Source organism: Bacillus rossius, chromosome 1, assembly GCF_032445375.1.
Source record: "Bacillus rossius redtenbacheri isolate Brsri chromosome 1, Brsri_v3, whole genome shotgun sequence".
Classification (NCBI taxonomy): Eukaryota; Metazoa; Arthropoda; class Insecta; order Phasmatodea; family Bacillidae; genus Bacillus; species Bacillus rossius.
In genome coordinates this window covers 56746170-56770178 of record NC_086330.1, presented here as the reverse complement: position 1 = coordinate 56770178, position 24009 = coordinate 56746170, and the positions used below count along the sequence as shown (strand labels likewise).

The following is a 24009-nucleotide window of genomic DNA, read 5'->3' as shown; positions in this document are numbered from 1 at the left end:
GCGATGATTGATGTTTTTAGAGCATATGATGTTAAGGGGGTAAGATCCTTAATTATTTTGCTTCTAATAATTTGTGTTTTCGCAGATAATTCAAAATAAATTTATGATATAAATAAGTTACACTTTTCATAAAAGATTTTTTCCTAATAACTAAGTCCATGATTACAGGTTTTTATGAACTTAAAAGCCAATTATTATGTCACTCCTTGCGTGTAATTCAAGCATGAAATCATGTGATGTACAGTTTTGTACTTACCGTTCTTATGTCGCCATCGTATTGAAACATTTTTTTTATATTTCTTATGTAAATCGATACAATTGTAATTATTTCCAAAAAAAATCAAATTCGATTTTTTAGGGTTTTGGGAAAACCTAATTTTTTTATTGATTTATGAATGTTATAATAAAAAATATGTATTTGAAGACGATGGCTATACATACGACAGGTTAAACAAAAACTCCACATCACACGATTTAAAGTTTTCATTACACTCTAGGCCTGATAATAGAAATTATATTTTAAGTTCATAAAAAATCATTAACTAAGGACTTGTTTAATATCGTATGAATTTAATTAAATCATGTGCAACAACAAGAAATAGTATAGGCATATATAATTAAGTATACCATACCCTTAACTGTACCGAGCCAAGTTGACGCTATTTGGTTTCGATGGGCTGCGCCTACTGTTGGGCTCTAAAGAGCCGTTCCGGGCTACGCGTTTCCTTTGTTCGCAAGACGTTTCGCCAGCTGATTTTTATTTGTAATTGGTACAGAAATATAACTGTAAAATGACATATACTGGTAAAATTTATATTTACATGTTAAACAACCGTATCACTTCAAAATAATGTTGTCACTAATACTGGGTTCAGATTCTTACCCCGGAGATTTATGTTTTGTGTTGTCCTAGTACCTCCGGTAACAAAAGTTATTTGTAAACATTTCCATTAATAGAAAATTAATAAGCGAGGTAAAATAAAATAAAGTCCAATTTTTTAATATTCAATTTGATACGATTATGCTTTAATGAAATATAAATTTTATTATAAAGTTATATGCGTTTTTTTGTTGTTGTAAGAATCAATCTTTTTAATCTTGAAAAAAAAACTTATTTCATATAATGCATGTGTTGTACAAAGTTACAATACCTATCTTGTAGTATTGCAAACTATTTCCTGGTAACTGGTTTCCAAAGGGAAATTTTTGTAAAAGAAAAAAAAATTGTTCTTTGCGTCTTTCGCAAGACGTTTCGCCCGCACTATACATGCCGCTGGCTGCAGGAACCGCGGGGAGAGATAAGCGGCGGTGACGATGACGAAGACGCTGCAAGGCGGGGAGACGGCGCGGCGGCGGCGCGGGAGCAGATAGCGCCCCGGCCGCGAAAGCGGACCGGACGCGGCACGGCCGAGCCATCAACGCGCCCCAAGGACGAACTCGTTAAAGGACGCGTCTCCCGTCTTGATGGCGGCCGGGAGCTTCGCGCGCGCGCTAGCCTCCCGGGGTCGAGCGGATGGGACCTTCCCTCTCGCCTCTCGCCAATCGCCGTCGGCGGGAGGTTCCGCAGCTACCCGCCAGGCGCGCATCAAGCTGCGTGTGGCGCAGTCAGGGGAAGAACAACCGGGTGGGGCAGGGCATAAATGTTTCCAACGAATATTCACGGATAAATATTTTTTTACAATACATTCCATTGGAATCCATTTGCCAAGAAATAGTTTGTAATACTACAAAAAAAAAGATTTTTGCAAAATTTTTTAAACCATGGTTAAGATAATAAAATATTTAAATTATTTGGTTTCATTATGATTATTAACGAACACGTTTTTAATGGTAAGCTTGCAGGACACGGTTTACAAATGACTAACTATTGAAGGCACTGGGACTAACCGCGGACATTATTTTGCAGTGATAAAGTTGTTTTCATGTAAATGTACAAATTTACAAATGTCTGTTATTTTACATGAATATTTCTGTTCCATTTACAAAAAAAAAATTACACTGTGTCCTAGTCATATTGGGATGCAGAGTTAGGAATATTGCCATTATATTTCTGGAAAAGTGCGTACATAAAAAGGACATATTCGTGGGGAAGTTGTGCACTAACAAGAGATTACTCCAATAAATGCAAATAAATAAAATAAACTATGATATGAAGGAAAATGTATGAAACAGTTTCTGTGAGCAGCCCTCAAAATGTATTTAGGGGGGGGGGGGGGGGGTGTTTTCAGGGCACTTGTGGCGCAGTATTGCCGTACACTGTTTTTTTCTTTGTAAAAGGAACAAAAATATTTATGTAAATTTATTACAGATATTCGTAAATTTGTACATTGAAATTAAAAAAAAACAGTATCACTATAAAATAGTGTTCGCAGTAATACTGGGTTTGGATACTTACCCAGGAATTTATGTTTTGCGTTGTCCCAGTAACACCAAGAGTTAAAGTTATTTCGAAACCATTCCCTGAATAGCTTTCCAGTATTAAATAAGCATAATAAAACTAAATAAAACTAAAAAGCTTGAATATTAGATTATTTCTCCATGGTTTAGAAAAATTATGCTTGAATGAAATATCAATTAAAATTAAATTTATGCGCCAATCTACGGCATAAATACTCTGTGTTGTCTCGAAGAACGTATTTAATTTGTGCAAAAAAATAACCATAGCTATGAGTTGTAAAAAGTTACAATATATTTCTTATAGTATTACAAATTATTTCTTGACCCCCTAGTTTTCAACGTAACAGTACGTAAATTTGTGTTCGTTTTAAAATGACAAGCATGTCAAACGAGTCAGTTAATTACTCAAACGAAAACTGCATCTCAGCTTCGATAGTAATAGGTGATTGAAGAAGAGATGAGTTTCTCGTTGTTAAAGAATGACAATCATTCAGCTTCACAGCTGTGAATGATCTTTACACGCACGTATTTGGGTTTTAGCAGCCTGACATTCCTTGAGGCTTGGATGCAGGAGATAGGCTTTTCAGCTCCGAGGTACTACGGCTAACACCATTCTTCATACCGCTCTAAGTACTAGCTGGTTAATTATGTACGTCCCAAATTCCTATCTACTTGAGACCCTTATGTTGGTAATGACATTCACGAACGAGTCAAAACTTTGCATAAAAAATAATAGTGCTTGGACTCTGAACTCCTATGCTGGATATTCAAGCTTGAATATGTGCCCAGTCATACTTATTTTGGTTTACAATCGACTTTCGACGCTTCTTATAGCAGATGTTGTATTGATTCTTACTATGTAAAGACCATATTAGAGACGCTTCCCGGTATCTCAGATGTGTATTGTTATTAAGCGTTCCTAAATGCAAAAAGGTCAAAAAGACTTGCCAATGTGTTCAGTAATTTATTTTAAATTTAATATTACTTGCATGATGAAAGAATATAATCTGCTGCTAGATAAAATAAAGAACGCTCATTTACAAAAATTGTTATTTTAAACATAAATTTTTGTGGCGTTTTTACTCAACCTTGGTCGCGGAGGTAACCAATATTTTACGGACTTGATAGAAGCTTGAAAGTTCTTTTGTAAGACACTCTGTAAATATTTCCCCGCTATTTTTGTGCCATACATCGTCAGCTTGTGTGCGGGAGTGATTGGGGGGGGGGGGGGGGGGGCTGTTTAGGAGGACGGGCCATTGTTGTTGATCAAGGGGCTCGAAGATGTGGAAGACATGTGTACCCCAGGAGAGACAGTTCCGACGGTGCATCCTTCTGGTGAACTGATCGTCACGTTTCTCCTTCGGGCGATGGTTGGGTTCTCCTCTCTCAACCTACACACCGATTTTTTTTTTGAAAATAAACTCTCCCCCCCCCCCCACCCTTTTTTTATATAACCCCACTACGGCTCTATCCGAGTGCAAGAACGCATTGTTGTAGCAGCTCGAATCTGATGCCAACACAAACTCTGCTCCTTCGACCTCCTCAATGGCGCCTGCAGTGATTAAAACAGAATCTCTACGATAGACCAGCTGTCCGAGTATTGACCAATTATATTTGGCTTTCGTATGACAATCTTTTTATTTCCTTTCAATAAAGCATCACTATATGATGTCAAAGATTAACATGATTATTGTTATTTAATTAAATTCACAAATGAATGTCTCGAAAATAATTATAATACACAGCTCTGGGAAAATATAAAACTACTGATTTTATCAACTGGCATTTATCTTAAAATACAGTAGACAAAATATTGTTAAAAAATATTTGGCCAACTAATATTTTTCTTACAACAAATATCTCGCATTAGGGATGTTTCGGAGTTATTTTTCTACAGTTATTGTTCTTGATAGACCATAATGAAATTGTTTTAATGTTACGCTACATATTTGTTAGAAATATTCAATATTTGCAAAATATTAATTTAAGATGATATTTTATCACTCCATTATTGATACTAAATATCAATATGTTATTTTAACTTTTACTGTATTCTTATACTCTTGTATCACAGTTATGAATGAGCGGTAATAGTTACACGCCACTAAATATTACTTCATTATTAATTTTTGATTTTTATAACATCTTGCTGTAGCTAACCTGATTATAAAAGACTGGTCTAATTGCAGCATCGCTTTACGAACGAGGTGATACGAACACAATAAGTGTTGCAGAATATAAACCTCACTAGGCAACATACACGTGAACATTAATTTTATGGCGGCCATGTCAAGAACGACGTCTCGTAAGAGATAAATGAAACCGAAAACCGACGTATGAAATACTGTAGACAATGGCAGTGGTTTTACGTGATAATAATCATTCATCACGTTGAATTGAAAATAGTTTTATCAAAAGGAATTTATTCGATATTTTATGTATCTTGTTTTAAAATAATTTTGGCTGTTCTCACGTTAATAAAGTTTATTTCTTTAGGAAGCTTTTTCATTTTAATACATCAATAATTTCCTCATAGAGACTCAAGTAAAAAAAATATATTTCAAAAATTATAAAAACACTTCTGATACCTCGAGTAACATTTTGTATTAATAAAGCTGTTAATTTTTATGGATTTATATGAATTATGTAGCCATATTCGTTTTACCAATTTTTAATTTTATTTTGCAGAGTTTGCCACTATAACGCGTCAATCACTAGAAATAACACTTGACTTCTAATAGCTCCCGTTGCAGCCAGCTAGTATCGAACATAGAATATATTGAATGAGATAACCTGACCAAAGTGTGAATTCACATGACAGATTATTTAGTAGTGCAATCAAATGATAATATTGTTGCGTCGTTTTACAATTGTCATCTACATACTGAAGTACCCAGCGTTGCCCGGGCTGAACCATTCTTGGAAGCTGACTTTCGCAATAAAACACAAAGTCACAATTGATTATAAATATTAACTGACAAATACAACACACACTGCAAAACAGGTGCAATAGCCGTTGTCACGGAGACGCATAATGTACCAACAACGCAAAAACCGTTACCATGGATTATTAGCACGAAGAGGTAGTTACAGAATTACGCTCCATATCCATCCCACAGCAACCGTAGATATTTCCGGGATAAAAAGGAGCATATGTCACTCTCCGGCCTATAAAAATATCCATGCAAATATCGTGTCGTTCCGTTGCTCAGTTGCTCCGTTGCTGCGTAAAAGAAGGACAAACAGACAAACACACTTTTGCATTTATAACATTCAAGAAGGATTAAAATTTACCATTTATTAAAAATGTGTAAAAAATCACCTTGAAATTAAATAATAATTTTTAATTACATGTTTACTACTTCGATACGCCAACCCTGGCAAAACGAGGTTACAATATTCCGAAGTTTCTGCCGGCGAGACCAGAATGGGAAAACGCCACATGGTTGAACCAGCGCCATGGGTTGAAATTTGCATTGAGATTTCTACGCTGCGTTCTCACTGCGGAAGCGACAAACCACCAACGACCTCACCCCCTTTTCACCCCCCCCCCCCCAGACAAGCGCTGTTCCCAACCGCCACCGGAGGTCAGGAGAGAGAAGAATAACCCACGCCCGATTTGTATTCACCCCTCGGGTGTGTATTCAAAAGGCGGCCGTGTTTAACCACCTGCCGACTTCTCCACTCCGGCGGCCTTGGAAATTCGCTTGCTCCCTTCCCTCTTTCCCCCAAAAAAAATATAACACTTTCCACCTGGCCGAGATTCTGCCGCAAGATAACCGAAGCGAAATGCCGAGAGATGTCAGCAAACAAAGGAAATTAATATTTATAGAAAAACCTATAGCCTACTAGCCGTTTGCCGGATAGGAAAGTATTTGATCCTCATTTTTGATGAATTAGCAAAAAAAACGCTGATACAACTGACTTGGATTTACAAACCTATGCCTAAACACCAATTTCCACTTTTCTAACTACAAAAATTACAAACTTCCCTACAATCTTTCCATCCCCTATTTAACCCCTTTAGGGGATGTATTTTCAAATAATCCTTACTTAGAGCTTACCTAGTGCTCCTATGCAATTTTTTCATGCTTCTACAAATTTTTTTGAGGTGTGCGTAGTCTGTCAGTCAGTCAGTGGTAGAATTTTACTAAGCAGATTTCACGGAAAAGTTTTGTTATGCTTCTAAAATATATTTCAAAAATTCACGAAAATATTTTCTTTCACAAATATTAATACTCTCTTAACATATTTTTCATGTGCACATAAAATATTTTGATTTCTATGGTTACATTACGTATTTTTAATCTTAATAAACACAAAACTAATTTTTATTAAATGTAATAAAATCACACTGTATGGTATAACAATATTTATTTTCTCCTTTAAGAAGTTTTATGTCATTTATAAAACTGAAATATAATAAACTAAAATTTTAAAATAAGTAGTTATAACCATGCGAATAAAATACTACTGTACGAAAACTTTAAGATAAACAAAAAAAAACACATTAAAAAAACTTGAGAAAATTTAACCGGAATAGTGTAACGGTTTCGTATCACTCGTTACAAGAGTAAAAACCTCATTTCTCTAGTCTATAATTATGAGTATAACGGTTTGGAAAACATTGTTTGGAAATCGTAGGCATTAAAAAGAATTATTTTCACTCGTCGGCTTAAACACTTTTTTTTTAGTCAGAACGTAAAGAAATTAGGCCCACGACTGAACATCTAATATCTAGGCCAAGCCATGCCTATTAAATTTCATGCATGGATTATTGTAATAGTATTTATGGTAAGAAGATTAAATTAGGTACCTCCCACGGTCTAAAATGGGATTCACGCTAAAGCCTTTCATTAAAATACAAGCGTGCAGAATCGCAGCTCCTCTGTGTACATGCGCGAATTGCTTTTTTTTGCGTCATTTGTCTCGTTACTAAGAGATTGAAATTAATACTGGATACGATATTGCCGTTTTAATTTAATTCTGAGTTCCATTCTGAGATTTCATAATGCTGTGTTTTAATACCAACCAATTACGACGTAAACAGCAAAGAAAATTGCGTCATATCAGGCTTACTAATATTAAAAAATATGTATTTACTTCGTTTATCATCCGTTAATTAATTAATAAAGAGCTGGTCACTTGGTAGAAATGCTTCTTAGTCATAATTAATATATAAAATAACTTTTAATCTTTGGGTTTTTAGTCACTTTATAAACTAGATGCGGTCTGAAACATTTTCGGCGTTAGCACTTTTGTCTAGGCTAGTGATAGTTTAGACTTAAGACATTTAAATTCACAAAAATTTTTGCTGGTAAAATATTATTTGATCCTAAGCTCTAAATGTCTATAAATATTTTGTCCAGTTGTTGTTTGTTTGGAAATGAAAAAAAAACAATAATTTTGGTCGGCTGATATTCTACATTGCTACAACTGTCTAACAAACATATTGTGTATAACAAAATATGTACCCAATGCATTAACAATATAACACAGGGATTTATGTTTTCATACGCACGTAGGTGTAGCGCGCTGCATCTAGAAACTTACAAGATACGCCATGCATCACCTCCTCGCATGATATCAAGTAAGACACTAATTTAACTATTTAAGCTATTCAACTATTTATTTTAACTTTAATTTTAGCTATTCATCTATTTATTTTGTTAGTAATATATCTTCAATTGTTGACATGTAACCACTCAATCTCAGAAAATGAGCTAACGTAGTGAGGCATTATTTGTCAGCGAGCACATTTTTAGTTATGTTACACAATAATATGTTTATTTTTATTATTAAACATTTGTATTTATTTTTTGAGTTGAGTGAATCATCAGCGATTCCTTATCAGAGATCATAAATTTGACGATTGTAGAACCGTGTTAATGGCTAAATAATTATAATAATTATAAAAAATATATTATGTTGTTATATAAGTGTAAACCTTTATGATCTTTGAAAATACCCGGAAAACTTTGGCAATGATTTATGTTCGTTAATGCAGGCGCTTATTGAAGATTTTTTTTTTAAATTAAATATAAATGTTTTTAAATATTTATTAGTGATACGTCCAATGTACCTGGAACATTACTTTATCGTCTCATTAGTAACAAAGTCGTTATAAATGGTCTTGCAGATCAGCACATTTAAGAGAGTTTGGGGACAGAATCAGCTGTGGTCTGCAGCAAAGGTAATCACACTTGCATGTGCCGCAGGGTTTTGGGGAATCATGGCACATCTGGTCGATGTGGACGGTCTGCAATTCGAATCCCGTGTCCTCCCAGATGTGAGTCTGGCGTATTACCAGTACGCTACTTTGATACGTGTTTTCTGAATACACGTAGGATTAATGAGAGGAAAGACCGAAAATATTTTCTAATATGCGCGAGGACATTCATTACTTTTCGAGAGTAGCATGGATATCATAAATTCCACTTGGACAACCATAACAACTCAATAACCACTTCCTACGAAAGGTTTTATTTTTATGCTAGTTTTTCCTTAAGCGACATCCACGAAAAAAAGTCATTCTATAATTATTGAAAAGCGATTGTTTTTGAAAATGACAATAAGGATAATATAAATGACATTCGAAGAGACAAATAATGCCTAATATTATGTTTAGTTAAAATGTACCAGTGTATAAATCTAATTGTAAAAACTTGCAAAATATAATAAATAAAAATATTTAAAACCAAACCAAAACCGCAATAAACGTTTGAACGAAATCGCCTTTACAGAATCCCCGACTAGTTGTTTGGAAGCTATAGCAGCCGTTACGTTCATGTTCCTAGTATAAGCGGCTATTAACAACAATTGTCATACTTAACCTTGACGTTTGACGTTTACGTAAGTTATATAGTTGCACCTGAAAGAGGTAAAATTCAATCACAGATAGTTTTGAAGACGTAACTATGGAAAAAAAGGTACTTTTCTTTTTTTTTTCAAAAATAGTTGTGAACATTGGAATATACGTTTATTTCAATAATAACTGATGTCAATTTGATCAAACAAAAATAAAATTTCAAAGCCTAACTAAAGAGCTGAAATAATGTTTTATTCTTATATTTTATCTATAAGATATCTAGGAAATGCACGTCATCTTGCGCGGTGATGACCTTACATTTCTATGCTAACTGAATGTATGAATGGATTCGATGTTAAGTAATTCCAATTTCAATTAGTTTTTTGTTTCATTTGAGCAGCATAGAAGCAAATTGTCTTTTATGTAAGGTACAGTTTTATGACCATTTTAATCAAGCTTTTGTAGACGATTTCCAATTTTTTCAATAGTAAATGGAAATTAATTTTTCCACCAGTGAAACTAAAATAACGGAGTTTCAAAGTGATAATTATTAGATTTTATTGAGAGTTCAGGCTTCGATTTTCGTGGAAACATCCACTGAAGGTAACGAATTTGTGTAGTAAAGGCTGGAGGTACTTTTCATCCCTAAACGCGATATGAAATTTCACTTTTAAAGCTCAACCTCAATCGCCGAGTTATTAAATTTATTTATATATCATTAATTTTATTTGAGGAAATTTCCTGTAAATGCATTCCTATACCAAACTTTTATATGTGGTTGGATCACAAATATCCTCACTTCATATTTATTAAACATTGTTTTCGAGCTGTAAAAGCGCACGTAAGTGTTAATAGCGTAACTTTTTACAGCTATCAGATAATACAGGATGTCCGTAACATAATGTCCTAGTTTAAATGGTACATTAATAGTTTAGTTACAAATCATACATAAAATTGAAGGTAAACTAACCTAGTTTTTCTTACAGATGTTCAAATATGTGCACCTTAAGTTATACGGCACACATCCAACATAAAGTCCAATTCTTCCCACGCTTTGGTTAACACGTCCGTAGTAACGGAAGCAATAGCCTATTCAATTCAGTGTTCAACTCTGTCAAATCATTAGTAGCAGCGGTACGTAGATACGATCTTTTATAAAGCCTCAAAAGAAAAAAAATCGAATGGTGTTATGTCAGATGAACGCGGAGGCCAGTGAAAAAGAACTCTGCGGTCTCGAATTGCCTATACCATGCGGATGTTTTTGCCACATAGGGGAACACAATTAAACTTTAAACAAAATGCTCGTTCTGAAATTATATATTCACTCTTATCAAATTGCAAACACAAAATTCTTGACGTTCAGGAATCGTCATATTGCTTAGGTGGCGCTACACGCAAGAAAAAAGCAAAGCAGTACTCGCGCATGCGCTTATCTAAAACTCTTTGTAACACTCTTTAATTGTGACCTTGAACCAACTCTCGACAACGCTTACAGATGATAATATTAAAATTTAAAACTTGGGCATTATTTTATGAACATACCGTATTTAATAAAAATCCTTTGAGTAAACGTGAAACGAAACATAAAGTGAAAGAATTGTATTGGAATTAATTTACTCGAAAAGCCACGTAATATAAAAAATTATAAGAAAATGAAATCACCATCTCAGATAGTGAGACCAAGTCTTGAGATGAAAAGGTAAACGATTAATTTAATGTTTAAAGTACCACGGTTACACATAAAGTAAATTCGTTGCAATTGGTGATGGAAACAAAAAAAAAATTTGTAATAAAATTGAAGTAATCTGTCTTAGCGTGTGTCATGTTTTTTCTAGACTTTTTTTCGAGGGGGTGAGAAGGGGGGGGGGGGGTAATTAACTAAACTAAATCATCAATTTGGGAAAAGGATTTAAATTCTTGGTCGGCCTGATCATGAAGTCCAATGTTTTACAACTTCGCTACCTTGCTCAGTGCTCCTTAACTACTAATGATGTTAGAAATAAGTGTTTGATGATTTTGGTAGTTTAAATAAACGGTGACATTCCTTCTAAACATTTCTGCCAAATTAAGGGGGAGGGAAAGAAACATAAACACGCCATTTTGGTTTCAACTGCTTTCATGCCGTCATAAATTTCATCGTTTGATATTGAAAATGGCGGTCGTTAACACAGATATGAAACATCAAGATTTTATAACGCATTCAAATTCTGTCAATGTCAATTTCATGCTGTAGTCATTTCGTCAAATTAATTAAATACTAAATTGCAGTGACTTTACATAAATTTTTTTGTTGCATCCTTATTGTTAACTTTAGGAGGTCCAATAAATGTAATACTTTGCTTTCACGAAGAAAGAATTTCTGAAACAAATTAGTGGAAACCTGTTATAGCCTATAAACAATAGTAACCAAGATGGTCGTTTACAATTGCTTTCTTTCACCCTTAACAATTGTTAAACATTACCTGAATGAAATAAAAACAGAACGCCGAGTAATAGCATAAATCCAGGATTTTGTCATTACAATACTAATTGTTTTAAAAATCACAATACCCAATTTGATAAATAGTGTTTATGTATTTATTTTACACTCATAATACAGACACGTTTAAATATTTTGCATATTTCTATGTTCCAAAGACAACTGCATAAATTTTTATTATGTTTGACTGACTCGCAATAAATAATGTGGCAAACTGGTTAGTTTTTTTCCCCCTGAGATATAAGTTAAGTATGTTCTGCGTGAATAAACCGTATACAACGCAACAGAGAGAGAATAAAAATTAAAAAAAAAAGGCCACTGCTAATGAACTATTTGAAGCTCGAGAGAAGAGCGCAGAGGTATTATCATAGAGAGATCTTTTGTAAATTCGAGATTCTTTTGCAGTAGTACTCAGAATGGGTATACCCCATTATTTGAAATTTGGCTTGCTGGTTCTAAAAAAAACGATTTTTTTACATCACAGTTTTAATAACATCTTAAAAGATTTTGTACGGAAACCGCTTGCGTCCTAGTTTCCTTCCCATATATTTGTTGGTTTAACCTATACGAGACCTCGTTAAATTTCCAATAAAGTGTGTCGATTGGAAAACTACTGGGTGAAATATACATTCAACCAGATAGATAGCGTTCTTCTTGTTGTACTTTTTTCGCCAACTTCAGCGACACTCATAAATGATACGATTTGACTTCTTAGTTAAATTAATTTCAGATTGAAACGAAAAGGTTTTACTGCCTTTTTTTAAATAAAGTTTATCATATTTGTTCAAATACAGGATTAGATTCCCTAAATAGATACATCCACACACTATTTTTTTAAAATCAAAAATAAATATTTATTTTATAAACTCTCTGGGCGTTAAATAAAGTGATTGGACATGCCACAGGTTTGTTCAAGATAAAACTTTGAAAAAGTTATGCAAAGCTTCTGATGGTTACTAAACAACAAAATAAAAGCGAGCTATACACCATTAGGCTACAGACTCATTTCTCACAAACCAACATGATTTATGACGCTGGTTAAAAATGAACCATCCGACGCCTATTTTCACCACATGAACTAGATAAACCTCGTAGTGAAAACGGCTACCTACCACCTATAAAGAATGTATCAAAATTCATGTTAAAACGCTTGAGGGCAGAAAGCTCTTATTATTTGCAACCATTTTTGCCAATAAACATGTTGCCGGAAACGCGTAGTTAAGCCCCTGTGACCCCAGAAAGAGTCAGCGTAGGCAACCCGTTGGGCTTTTTGCGAGACAGAGGATGCTGTGGTGAATTACGTGTTTACGACGCCGGGCCGCACTCGAGAGGACTGTACAATGTCGAAAGCTGACCCCCGCCCCTTTTTACTTCCGTTGGTGGCGCCCTCACCTCTTTTCTTCCGATCGTGCCGTGCCATAACACTGCACAGCGTGACATCGCAGTGTCGCAGTGTGTTTTGATATCACTGTTGGTCTGTCGTTGACTGTTCGTACAAGCAAAGTCGTGGTTTCATTTCTTTCGCTGTGGTTCTGAAAAGGGCGACGTTTTAGTGGAGCTCAATGGAGTACACGTTTAATAAGTACACGGAGATGCTGCTTGTTTACGGGGAAGCTAGACAAAATGGACGAGCCGCCCGTCGTCTGTACGAAGAACGATATCAGAGTCGTAGGATTCCAGCTCACACCATGTTTGCAAGACTTACTCAGCGAATGCGTGATACTGGTACATGTGCCATCACAAGACCAAATGCTGGTGCTCCACGCAGGGTTCGTACTCCTAGTTTTGAAGATGTACTTCAGAGATTTGAGGAGAGTCCGGATACAAGCACAAGGGCAGAAGGTTCCGATATGGACGCTGAGAAAATGGCTGTTTGGCGAGTTCATGAGCAACTCTTGTACCCGTACCACCTTCAAAAAGTGCAACACATGGGTCCGGCGGACTATCCTCTTCACATGACCTTTTCTCGTTGGTACATTCGAAGAGTATTGAGGAACCCCGAGTTAGCGGTTTTATTCAGCGGTGAAGCCAAGTTCACTCAAGACGCTATTCTCAATTCGCACAACAGTCATGTTTGGAATGATGTCAATCCGCATGCAACGTGTGTTACAGCTCGCCAGGAACGTTTTTCAGTTAATGTGTGGGCCGGTATTGTTGACGGCGTACTCATCAGGCCTTTTTTTCTTCCACCACGACTTACCGGCACCGGATAACTCCACTTCCTTCAGAACGAACTACCAGGTCTTCTTGAAGAGGTTCCATTGAATGTCCGACGTGTGATGTGGTACCAACATGACGGGGCACCACTTCATTTTCCCCTGCAATTGCGAGAGTATTTAAACCAAACATTTCCAAACTGATGGATTGGACGAGCGGGCCCTGTCGCATGGCCGCCAAGGTCACCGGGCCTAACCCCGTTAGAATTCTTTCTGTGGGGTTACGTAAAAGGGCCTATCTACGCTACGCCAGTAGAAACGGTAGAAGAGCTTACACAGCGAATCATTGAAGCGTTCGAAATCATAAGGTCGACTCCACACATGCTCCAGCGTATCCGTGAAAACATGATTCGTCGTTGCCACCTCTGTGTCGCTCAATGTGGACGTGTTTTTGAGCCGTTGCTTTAGGCTGTCATGATGTTAAAACGTATGCAACAATTTCAATGTTGTGAAATAAAGCAGAAGCTGTGATAGATTTCAGAGTGAAATTAAAATCTGTGCCACGATTAAAAAGGTTATTTCTCTACTCGAACGCCCGCACATCCACAACATAATACTCTACAACGGGTTGCCTACGCTGACTCTTTCTGGGGCTACAGGGGCTTAACTACGCGTTTCCGGCAACATGTTTATTGCAAAAATGGTTGCAAATAATAAGAGCTTTCTACCCTCAAGCGTTGTAACATGAATTTTGATACAACCTGTATGTATCTGAAATATGCATACTCAGTTAACTCTCACGCGTTTTATATATTTCATAAGCTACAGGGCGAAGAACCAAAACTTTTATCATTGGACACGGGTAACGTTTGTTTCCAACATGTGTCCATTAGCTAACAACCGTCAGAAATGTCACCATCTTGTCCAAAATACCCAACTTTGCTACATAATGGCATACTTCAAAAGTGAATTTACGAACAATTACAAAATCATCTACTGGTATAAATCCTCAAAACTTACACACTAAAGGATGAAAGAAAAAGAAAATTCTGTTCAAACCAAACGACTCGAAAGGGAAACAAAGAACTGTTTATCTGTCTAGTAGTAGAATAATCCTTGAAATATTAAAAATGATTTTAATATAGGTGAATAAAATGAAAATTCAACACTAAGAGACTGTACGAGCTGCTTATATAGCTTTTTGGTCTGTTATTTTACAGAGTATAATAAAATTTAATAAAAATAAATGTAACTTTAAAATTCATTTTCAGCACTTTTGAAATTTTAAGTTTTAAAATCGATGTTTTAAGGTGAGTTCTCGCCTGAAATGTAGATTTTTTAGTTAAACTTATTTTGGTGCGATGGGAGTAAAATTTCAAGGCCTAACTTGAATGAAACTTTTTTATTGATTTTTTCCTAACCTAACTAAAACTAACTGGGTGGGTCCGGGTAAGGCAGAGACTTAGGTCCGTCTCAGGCCGAAGCCTATACGCTTAGTCATGCTGGAGTTAGCCATGCAGGGAAGGTCACATGCATAGTGTACTAGGAGGGGATTGGCCAGCCATAGCAGCGATTGATGCCATGGCTAACTCGCCTCACTCTTAAATCTAGGCTAATGATATCCTGAACTGTTATTTTCAATGTTTATTCAGAAAAATTGTCTTCTTCTTATATTTTTTTTCTCACGGCCGTTTTACTCGCGAGTCGAGGTTTTAATTGCCAAAGAAGTTTCACTTCTATCACATGTACTGAGTTGCAAGCGCTCTTTCTTTTTAATCTTCTTGTTTCTATTATTTAATGCTGATTCATTAAAATTTAACACTATAATTCTCTTTCATTTGTTGTTTCTTCCCAAATATTTCAAACATTTAATGCTTAAATGTTATTAAATTGAAGTAAAAACTCACGCAAATGTTTGTAATAAATATTATCACTTGTGATTTCGATAACATTCACAGAAGTTATATCTTATCTTACTGAGTTAATATATTTTGAGTTGATGACAGAATAATACATTCAAAAGAGGTATATTCTAAACCAACAGAAATAGCCCTTAACTAATATTAAAGACCAAAAAGTTCAAAAAAAATTATCGACACCCCCAGTTTAAAAAATATTTAGTTAGGACACATTATTATATAGGAATGTGTCTTGGATTTATAAACTGTCAAAAATTTAATCCTTCGCCTCTGTAATTCTTAGGAGGCCTGTGTGAAATATTATACACGGAATGGTCGTATATTCCCATGATAAGTTGTTGTACCCATTACTGGGTGAAGTGAGCACGAAGCAACCCCACGGTGGTGACAACCGTGACGTCTCCATGCTTGCCGAGAAAGGATCATTCTGTAATGGGTTCCACTGCCTTCCGACAGATGAATGTGAACGGGACATCACAAACACCCGGTCCTATACCCAGGGAGAAGGTTGGGAGAATCCCCTCCTCCCATGCTGGGAATCGAACCTGGGCTCCTTGACCCACCAGTCAGACACGCCAGCCATTAGAGCAAGTGGGCGGACAGGCTCTCGTATAATATAGAAAATGTTTCACTGTCTACCAAATCTTCCCGAAATACCCTTAGTTTAGATTAAATCCTTATGGGAGTGAAATATGTATTTTCGTCTAATAATATGGTTTTAATCAAATTATTAGAAGAAGTATTCTTACTGTTTACCATACAATATTTTTTATTACCGTACAATGGTTTCTTTTAAGATGTACACGTTTTATTATAACGTAAAAAATATAATAAGCCAATCCACGGGATGAAATTCACGAAAGACCACGTTCTTTCATGTAGCACCAAAAATTTCAAATGAGATATGATTTAGTTACATCTTTTAAAACTACTTGTAGGCATTTAATATTGTTTCTAAATAAATTTGAAACCAACTGAAAATAATCAATTCTTTAAAAGCAAGAACTGTAACATACTTAAATTTAAAAGTCGTTTACTCTACGCAGTTATTACGTTGATTATCACGTCTTTTCAATACAAAAACTTTTTTTTATCCACATCTTTCTGTTACTATAATAGTTTTTCTTTGTTTTGTAGGGAAATAGAAAATTACCCATTTAAGTTTACTTAAAACAACACTTACATTCAAACAACCCTGTTTGTACCATAAAATGTGGTGACCTAGCCGGCCAATCCAAAACAACCAAACGTCATAGAGGTTGTTAGCTACCTGGGTGAAGAGACTAACACTCGCTCAAGATTAAGTTGCACCCGATTGTTACGTAGAGTCAATGGAGTTGGTCGCGTAACGGGCAGGCATTGTGTTAGTTGTGTTATCAATGGGAGAGTGCTAGAAGCGCAGAAGAGTTCAGTGCTGTTTCCGCGCAAGCACAAACCTCACTGGAGAACTGCAGTCGAATATTAAAGGGGTCTTACAGTTCAGCGCGTTTAATGAAAATAATTACGTGGTCTAGCCATTATTATTTGAACCTTTATTTATCTACGAACTATTCCACAGTAAATAAAGGAGATAGTTAAACTTTTCATACTAAACATGCGTAGAAGTTTTAAGGAATATGTTAGGCACTTAAAATCCACAATTATGAATTAACCCTAACGTTTATAATAATAATGTACACCTGATATAATTTATTTACCACGTTTGCAAAGGTACCGGTTAGTTATAAATATTAGTTTGTGTGGATCCTTCTTTTCCGTGAAAATTAGAAATTGATATTTGATATGCCAACGATTGAGTTAGAAATGCTAACTTATAATGTTCACTTAATTCAGACATGATCGTGTATAAGTAATTTTGGTCACTTCTTGGTTTTATATCGCTCGCCGATGGCAGCAGGTTTAATATTGGACTGTGGATCCTATCAACAACGAATTCCTCCATAGGAAGATAACAAAGTTAAGTTTTGAGGTTACGCTGAATTAAATTTTGGGTACGAAATGCTTGGGATGGGGCTGTGATAATATTAATAATTTAAAAAAAAACTTATTTTCTGCAATTGTGCAGTTTAGTTTCAAAACAGTTAGTTTGCAATGTAATAAATCTCAAACGAGCGAATCAGTTTCATGCCCTAAAAATTACAGCTCTTATGGCCATCTACTTATTAGTACCTTCTAACACAACAAAAAAGTTTAATTAATGTTCGCAGGCTTTCGCGGCCATAGTCTGAAGTAGCTTGGCTTCTGGGTTGTAGCCGTGTCCTTTGAAAATAATTCACCGACGTTCCGGTCGACATTGCAGTCGCCATCATAAGGTTACCTATTGTAGGTAACTGCTCCCTGATGATGGCGACTGCAATGTCGACCGAAACGTTGGTGAATTATTTTCCAAGGACACGGCTACAACCCAGAAGCCAAGCTACTTCAAAAAAGTTTAAGATTACATTTTAGTGTTTCCGATTTCGCAAGTAGTTACTTGCGTTACTCAGGTTTCTTAATTTTTGCCTTCCAGCTAGTATTTGTAACTCATATATTTTGTACAGGAAATCTCTTGCCTAGGAAGTAGAAAGGGAAAGTTAAAGAGCAGTTGAGAATAAAAAAAATTACACTACAGACGTAAGATTATGTCAAAGCTTACTGATTCTGCTTAAGTAAAATCCCCTTATCATATCCTGCAATTAATTGTACATCTATTAAATGTTTTAGGATTGAAAATAACATGCAGTTTTGTAAACCATATTCTGCAACCGCAAATAAATTTGCACCTTATATATTCCAAAATGAAAATCGCGTTGTTGGAAACTGTTGACGCATTAAATGGAAAATACCTAGAAATCTGCGCAGTGTAATGGCGCAACGACTATAATGCGCATGTGCTTTGGTTGTGGAAACCTCTGGAGATAGAGCTTTGGGCAAGTTCTTTACAAAGTTCTTCGCATAGATATTAATCTGAGAAAGTTATGCGACAGACGCAGTGTAAGCCGTACAACATGATTAGCAAAGGATGTGGATTTTGGTCATTTAAAATCTCGCAGAAATAAATATAAAATGTTGGCATCACTGTGAAAATACGATTAACATAGCCTCTTATTCTGTTAGTATACCATATAGAAGATAACCCATAAGTTGTATGTTTGCAAATAAGTAATTTATATTTTATATGTGAAGGCTGACTGCAAAAGGTGATAAACCTTTTCGGTGGTGTAGTGTTTTAGTAGTTTTATCAGCTGTGTGATAATTCAATGACCCCCAACTTTGCATTATACGCCAGGATACAGAATCAAACTGCCAACTGACCGAATTTTCATTACGTTCCACAAAGGTGATTTAAAATATACCCAAATTTAAAGAAGTGTTCTCGCCATTTTTTTAGATAAAATAATTCATTTTATTAGATAAAACAAATTAGCTTGTTTGAAATAAAACTAAGCAATTTTTAGAGCCCTATGTATTCGCTAGCGTTGTTGTTTAATATAATATGCTTTTCAGCCATAAAGAGTAGGTATATATTTTCTGAGAAATATAGTCTTAATAAATTTAAATATTAAACCTTTATCATTCCAATGTTTTCCTTGAATATTTTGGATTAATAAATGTTCATCTGATCACACGTAATTACATAGTTTGTTGTATTAAAATTTATGTTTGATTTTTTTTTTTCAGTTATTGAAAATAATTTGCATCATAAATATGTGTTCAAAACTTTCACAATGTCCATTTACCAAACGCGAATAATAACTAATAATGTCAGGGAGGATATCCTGTCATTGAGTAGAGCATCTTTCGAATTTTGCATACATCCGCAGTCTTTCCAATTATTCAAGGTTTCGCAGAGTTATAAAACCTGAAAAGTGCCATAAAAACTAGAGATCCATTAGGTGGAGTTGCTGTTGGCGAACCACGGTCGGAGCAGTGGTCCGCGAGACTCACCAGGTTCGACGACGAAGATCAGCAGGCACCCGAGCAGACACCTGGAGGACAGGCCGAGCACCTCCATGCCCCGCCCCTTTGCCCTGCGGGACTTCACATCCATGTCGCGAAGGAGAGGCTCCAGGTATCGCCGGCGACGCTGGAGCTGGAAGCTGACATCCGACGGGTAAAGTCAAACGAAGTCAGCGGCTACGACATCGCGCAAGATGACGAGCGCTTTCTTTTGTTTGTTATTTTTTTTTTTAATTTCCCCGACGAAACGCTATAGCGGTCACTGAAGTAAGACACCACCCCTCGAGCAATGTCCCACGGAAATGCGTAGCGCACACTCGAATCGGTCCAAACGTGCAGACGCTCTTGTCTGTTGTTGACGATCCTGACGAATAATGATCTTGACTATAAAGGTTTTTTACTGTTAGGGAATGAGGATTCTGACAAATTATCTGTTTTTTTTAACTATGTTGTAAAACCTCGGCGATGACTGACGAGAAAAGTTAAGTGACGTCAAAGCGACGCAATGGCGTTTACTTCAGGATCCTCCAAGTGCACAGCTCGGGCGAGGCGAAGCTCCGAGGACATCTCTGGTCGACCCTTTTCCTCTGACCAGGAAGAAGAAGTTTTACTGCCGGGAAGGTGGGCCACAGGCTGGCCGGGGAACCACTTTACGACCGCGACATGCCCCTACCCTCTAGAATTGTTCTTCCCCCTCCCCCACAGGTAGCCTCGCTGCCGTTTCGTTTACGGGTCTGATAGACAGTAGCAGCCGCTGACAATTCCCATACGCCTCGATTGGCCTCGCCTTCCAATGCCTGAAAGAAGTCGTCAACGACGACTCCCGCGATAGCCGTCTTCAGAGCTCTTGAGACGTCAGGCCGACCGTCAGAAACTCTAGAAAATGAACGGAAAGACTCTTTCCTTTTCCTAATGGGCCCAATAGAAGCTTATTACATCTTCAGCTCTCCCCTTGTTTACCCGTTCTTCTGTTCTTCTTTCGCTCCCCTTCCTTTCGATCGCATCCCGGTTAGCCGCAGGCGGAAGCAGGGCTGAAAGGTTATCACGTTCGCTGCTAAGTCTGAAGTCAGGCGCCTGAAGCCGTGTCCTCCAGTTGTGTCGGTGAGTCCCGGGGGATGTGTCAGGGTCCGCCGCTCACGGCCGGGTCACTTCGGGGCGTATCCCTCCGGCGAGGGTCGGCGCGACGCACCGGCGGGAACCACGCACCGCGAGCAGGAGGGAGAGTGGTGGAGTCGAGGTGCACTCGGCCGCAGACAACGCGCGCGCGCGGGAAGCCCACACGCGCAACCCAACACACACACACACGCGCGCGCGCGCACTTCTCCCCAGGCGGCGATGCGGACGCGACGCCGGCTCGCACGAAACTAGCGGGGCGCCCCGCGCCGGCGCTTCCAACGGGGGCCGCCGACGCTGCGCTGCGCTGGCGTCGCCGTGACGTCGCGGCGCCCCCGCCTTCCCCCACCCTACTCCCCTCCGCACCCTCCACCCCCTACTCACGTATCCCTGCAGGATACGCCTAGTTATCCGGTATGGAAGCGCCTTGAAGGGATGAAGGGGAGGGGGAGGGTGCTCGCACCGGCCGAGGGGGCAGCTGGACACTTTCCGTTTAATCCCACTCCCCCCCCCCCCAGTCACGGCGCACAGGGCCACACGTCACGCCTGTCAGCCCGGTGAGGTGACGTCACGTCACGGCTAGGGTTGGCTGCGCGCGCGTTCTGGCCGCTGCGGATAGCAGTCACGTCAAAGGGCGTAGCCATGATGTTATTTAGGAGGGAGAGTTGGCTAATATTTCTCATTGTTTATTACCATGTATAATATAAGAGTACATTTCAGTCTTTTTAAAGTGGACAACATATTTTTTTTAATGGGGGAACTAAATCATATTTTTTAACAGGAATAAAATATTTTAATTTTTAATTTCAGTTTTAGTAACAGTTAGTATCATAATTTGTACACACCTACTTAGCTAGCTATTCTGTTTACTTAATACCTAATATTAAAAGTGTCATGAAGTTGGTGGATTTGTAACCCAGCGAACCTAATGAAATAAAAAACATTCTGTCAATAACACATGCCAGACATAAAAAAAAGATTCAAATACTGGTAGTTATGGCCATTCTTATTTAATGTACGTAACAAGTTATTCTAACGACTTATTTTGCGTCTACAATAAAATTCACACAGGTTATACAGATATAAATGTTGGAGTGTAAATGTGTACATAACCTGTAATTAAAGTTACATTAAAGATTTCCTGTAAACTGCATTTATAGTTTCACGTTACAGTGAAAGCTCAGACACTTTAGTGGAATTAATAACTTGATAACAACACTGTGAAATTACTTATTCACACATTGACTCCTAAGTTGTAGACAACACTGAACTTGTAATAAAAATGAATATAAATAAATAAATTTTAATTTTAAATGGATACACTTCTTGCATGAGATTTTATTTTTATCTTACAAGTAAATTTTCATTTTATTTTTAATTGACATTCAAAATTGAAGTAACGGAAATTACTTTTATATTTTTGAATATAACTTTTATCCTACATTGATAACCGTTTAAAAAATCAAAATTAAATGTACAATTTAACTACCCTGAGTTTAATATATAAAAATGGTTACAGTTTTATTTTAATTTAAACAGTAGTTTTTGAGTTAAATTATTTAGTACATATATATAAATAAGTTTTTATCTTTAGTTTTATTTTAGGACTTTTTGATAGGCAAATAACGTTTTAACATGTTATATTTCTGAAGTCGCACATTACACCTTATTATATTAATCACTATAGATTACTGTACAGACTCAATGTGGAAAAAAATATGATAGTAGTAAAGGAAGTAATATCGACGCGTAAGTACACATAAAGTTGGTTTAATCGAATATATTTATAATTGGCAGAATATTGTTTTTTATTACAGATTTTATTCTCCACTATTGGTTTCAGGTTACATATGATATATTTAATTTTCACGCATTTTATATAGATAATTAATGTTTAACACAACAGTGTGAGACTTAGTATACACTAAATAAAATGTTGAATAATTGCCAAATTGTGTGTGAATGAAACATTATAGCATTTATAGTTTAAGAACAGTACTAATATTTTGTCATTTAATTGCATGTTATGTATATATATATATGATTTTTGTTAGATATACCTAGTAAAATATCGAATACAAATATTGAACAACACAATCTCTAAAATGTATTTTGACTCATTAAAAAAATATTTAAAATAAATAATAATTACAATAAAATAAGTTTGTAGACGCATAATATATAAACACTTTTTATGTAGGTATGTTTATGTGTATTTACGAATAAACTTTCAACTAGAGATTACGATATTGAATGGTTATTTTATTTATTTTTTCTTTATTAATTGTAACTTACACACGGTAATACTCATATTTTTTTTACATTACTTACTCGAAAAAAAAATCTTTTAAAGATCCAAAAAATTGTGGTAAATAATACTCAAAACAATAACCAAATTTTGGTCATTGGTATTCGTGATCACTGGCAAACCACGCTTTCTTAGAGGGTAATAAATTTTTTGTACTCAATTCCAAGCATGGTCCTAATTATGACATACCAAGTCATTACTCCATAATTTAAAACCCGCTGTAATCTTGTACGGTCGTATAATATTGTGACAGAAAAAAACTTCCAACAACATTTATTAAATTTTATGTAACCATTTTCAATACTTTGATTATTACTGACATTTTCAAAGATTGAGAAATGACCTTATGACAATTTTTATTGACCATTCAGTTTACTGAAAAAAATGCATGTTACTTCACACCAACAAATTTAAGTTATTTTCTCTTCTACAAAATTAATTATATGTAAACCAGTGAAATATATTTATTTTTTTTCTATCCTAAACAGAAACTTTTATATCAACATTACAGTCACAATATAAGATTACGTATTGGACCTAAACATTTGAGTTTTGTAAAACTTAGGAGGAATTGTTTCGAAAGGTTGGAAACAATATTAATAAATAAGCAGTGAACTACTATCAATTTATTAAATTTCGCTTTAATTGTAAGCTTCACTTGGTGCTTGCATGCAAATTATGCCAGTTCTAAACAGTCCTGAAGAGCTAAAAATATTTCAGTAATTTTATCATCCTAAGTCGCATAGTTAGAAACCACAATTTTATAAATAGCCTATAGCGACGAAATCGTGCACTCCACCAGAATACACGTTGTCTTAAAATAAAGAAACTCTTTGTGCTATGAATACATTTTCGGCTAAAGTACGAGTATATAGAATAATTAATTAGTA

The 24009-nt window shown here is 36.2% G+C and overlaps 1 protein-coding gene across 4 annotated transcripts in view; it reads right to left on the bottom strand.

Annotated features, from left to right (window-relative positions):
• LOC134536418 (tyrosine-protein phosphatase Lar-like) overlaps positions 1–21067 on the bottom strand; it is a 1395465-nt gene extending 1374398 nt beyond the window's left edge. For 3 of the 4 annotated variants that reach the window (XM_063376139.1, XM_063376144.1, XM_063376134.1), the window contains exon 1: positions 19687–21065. In XM_063376139.1, the coding sequence (XP_063232209.1) occupies positions 19687–19789 (103 nt within the window). In that variant the 5' untranslated portion in view covers positions 19790–21065. Of the gene's footprint in view, positions 1–19686 lie in introns of all 4 variants that reach the window. The other variant, XM_063376130.1, reaches the window with a different exon arrangement.
• Positions 21068–24009: the final 2942 nt, after the last annotated feature.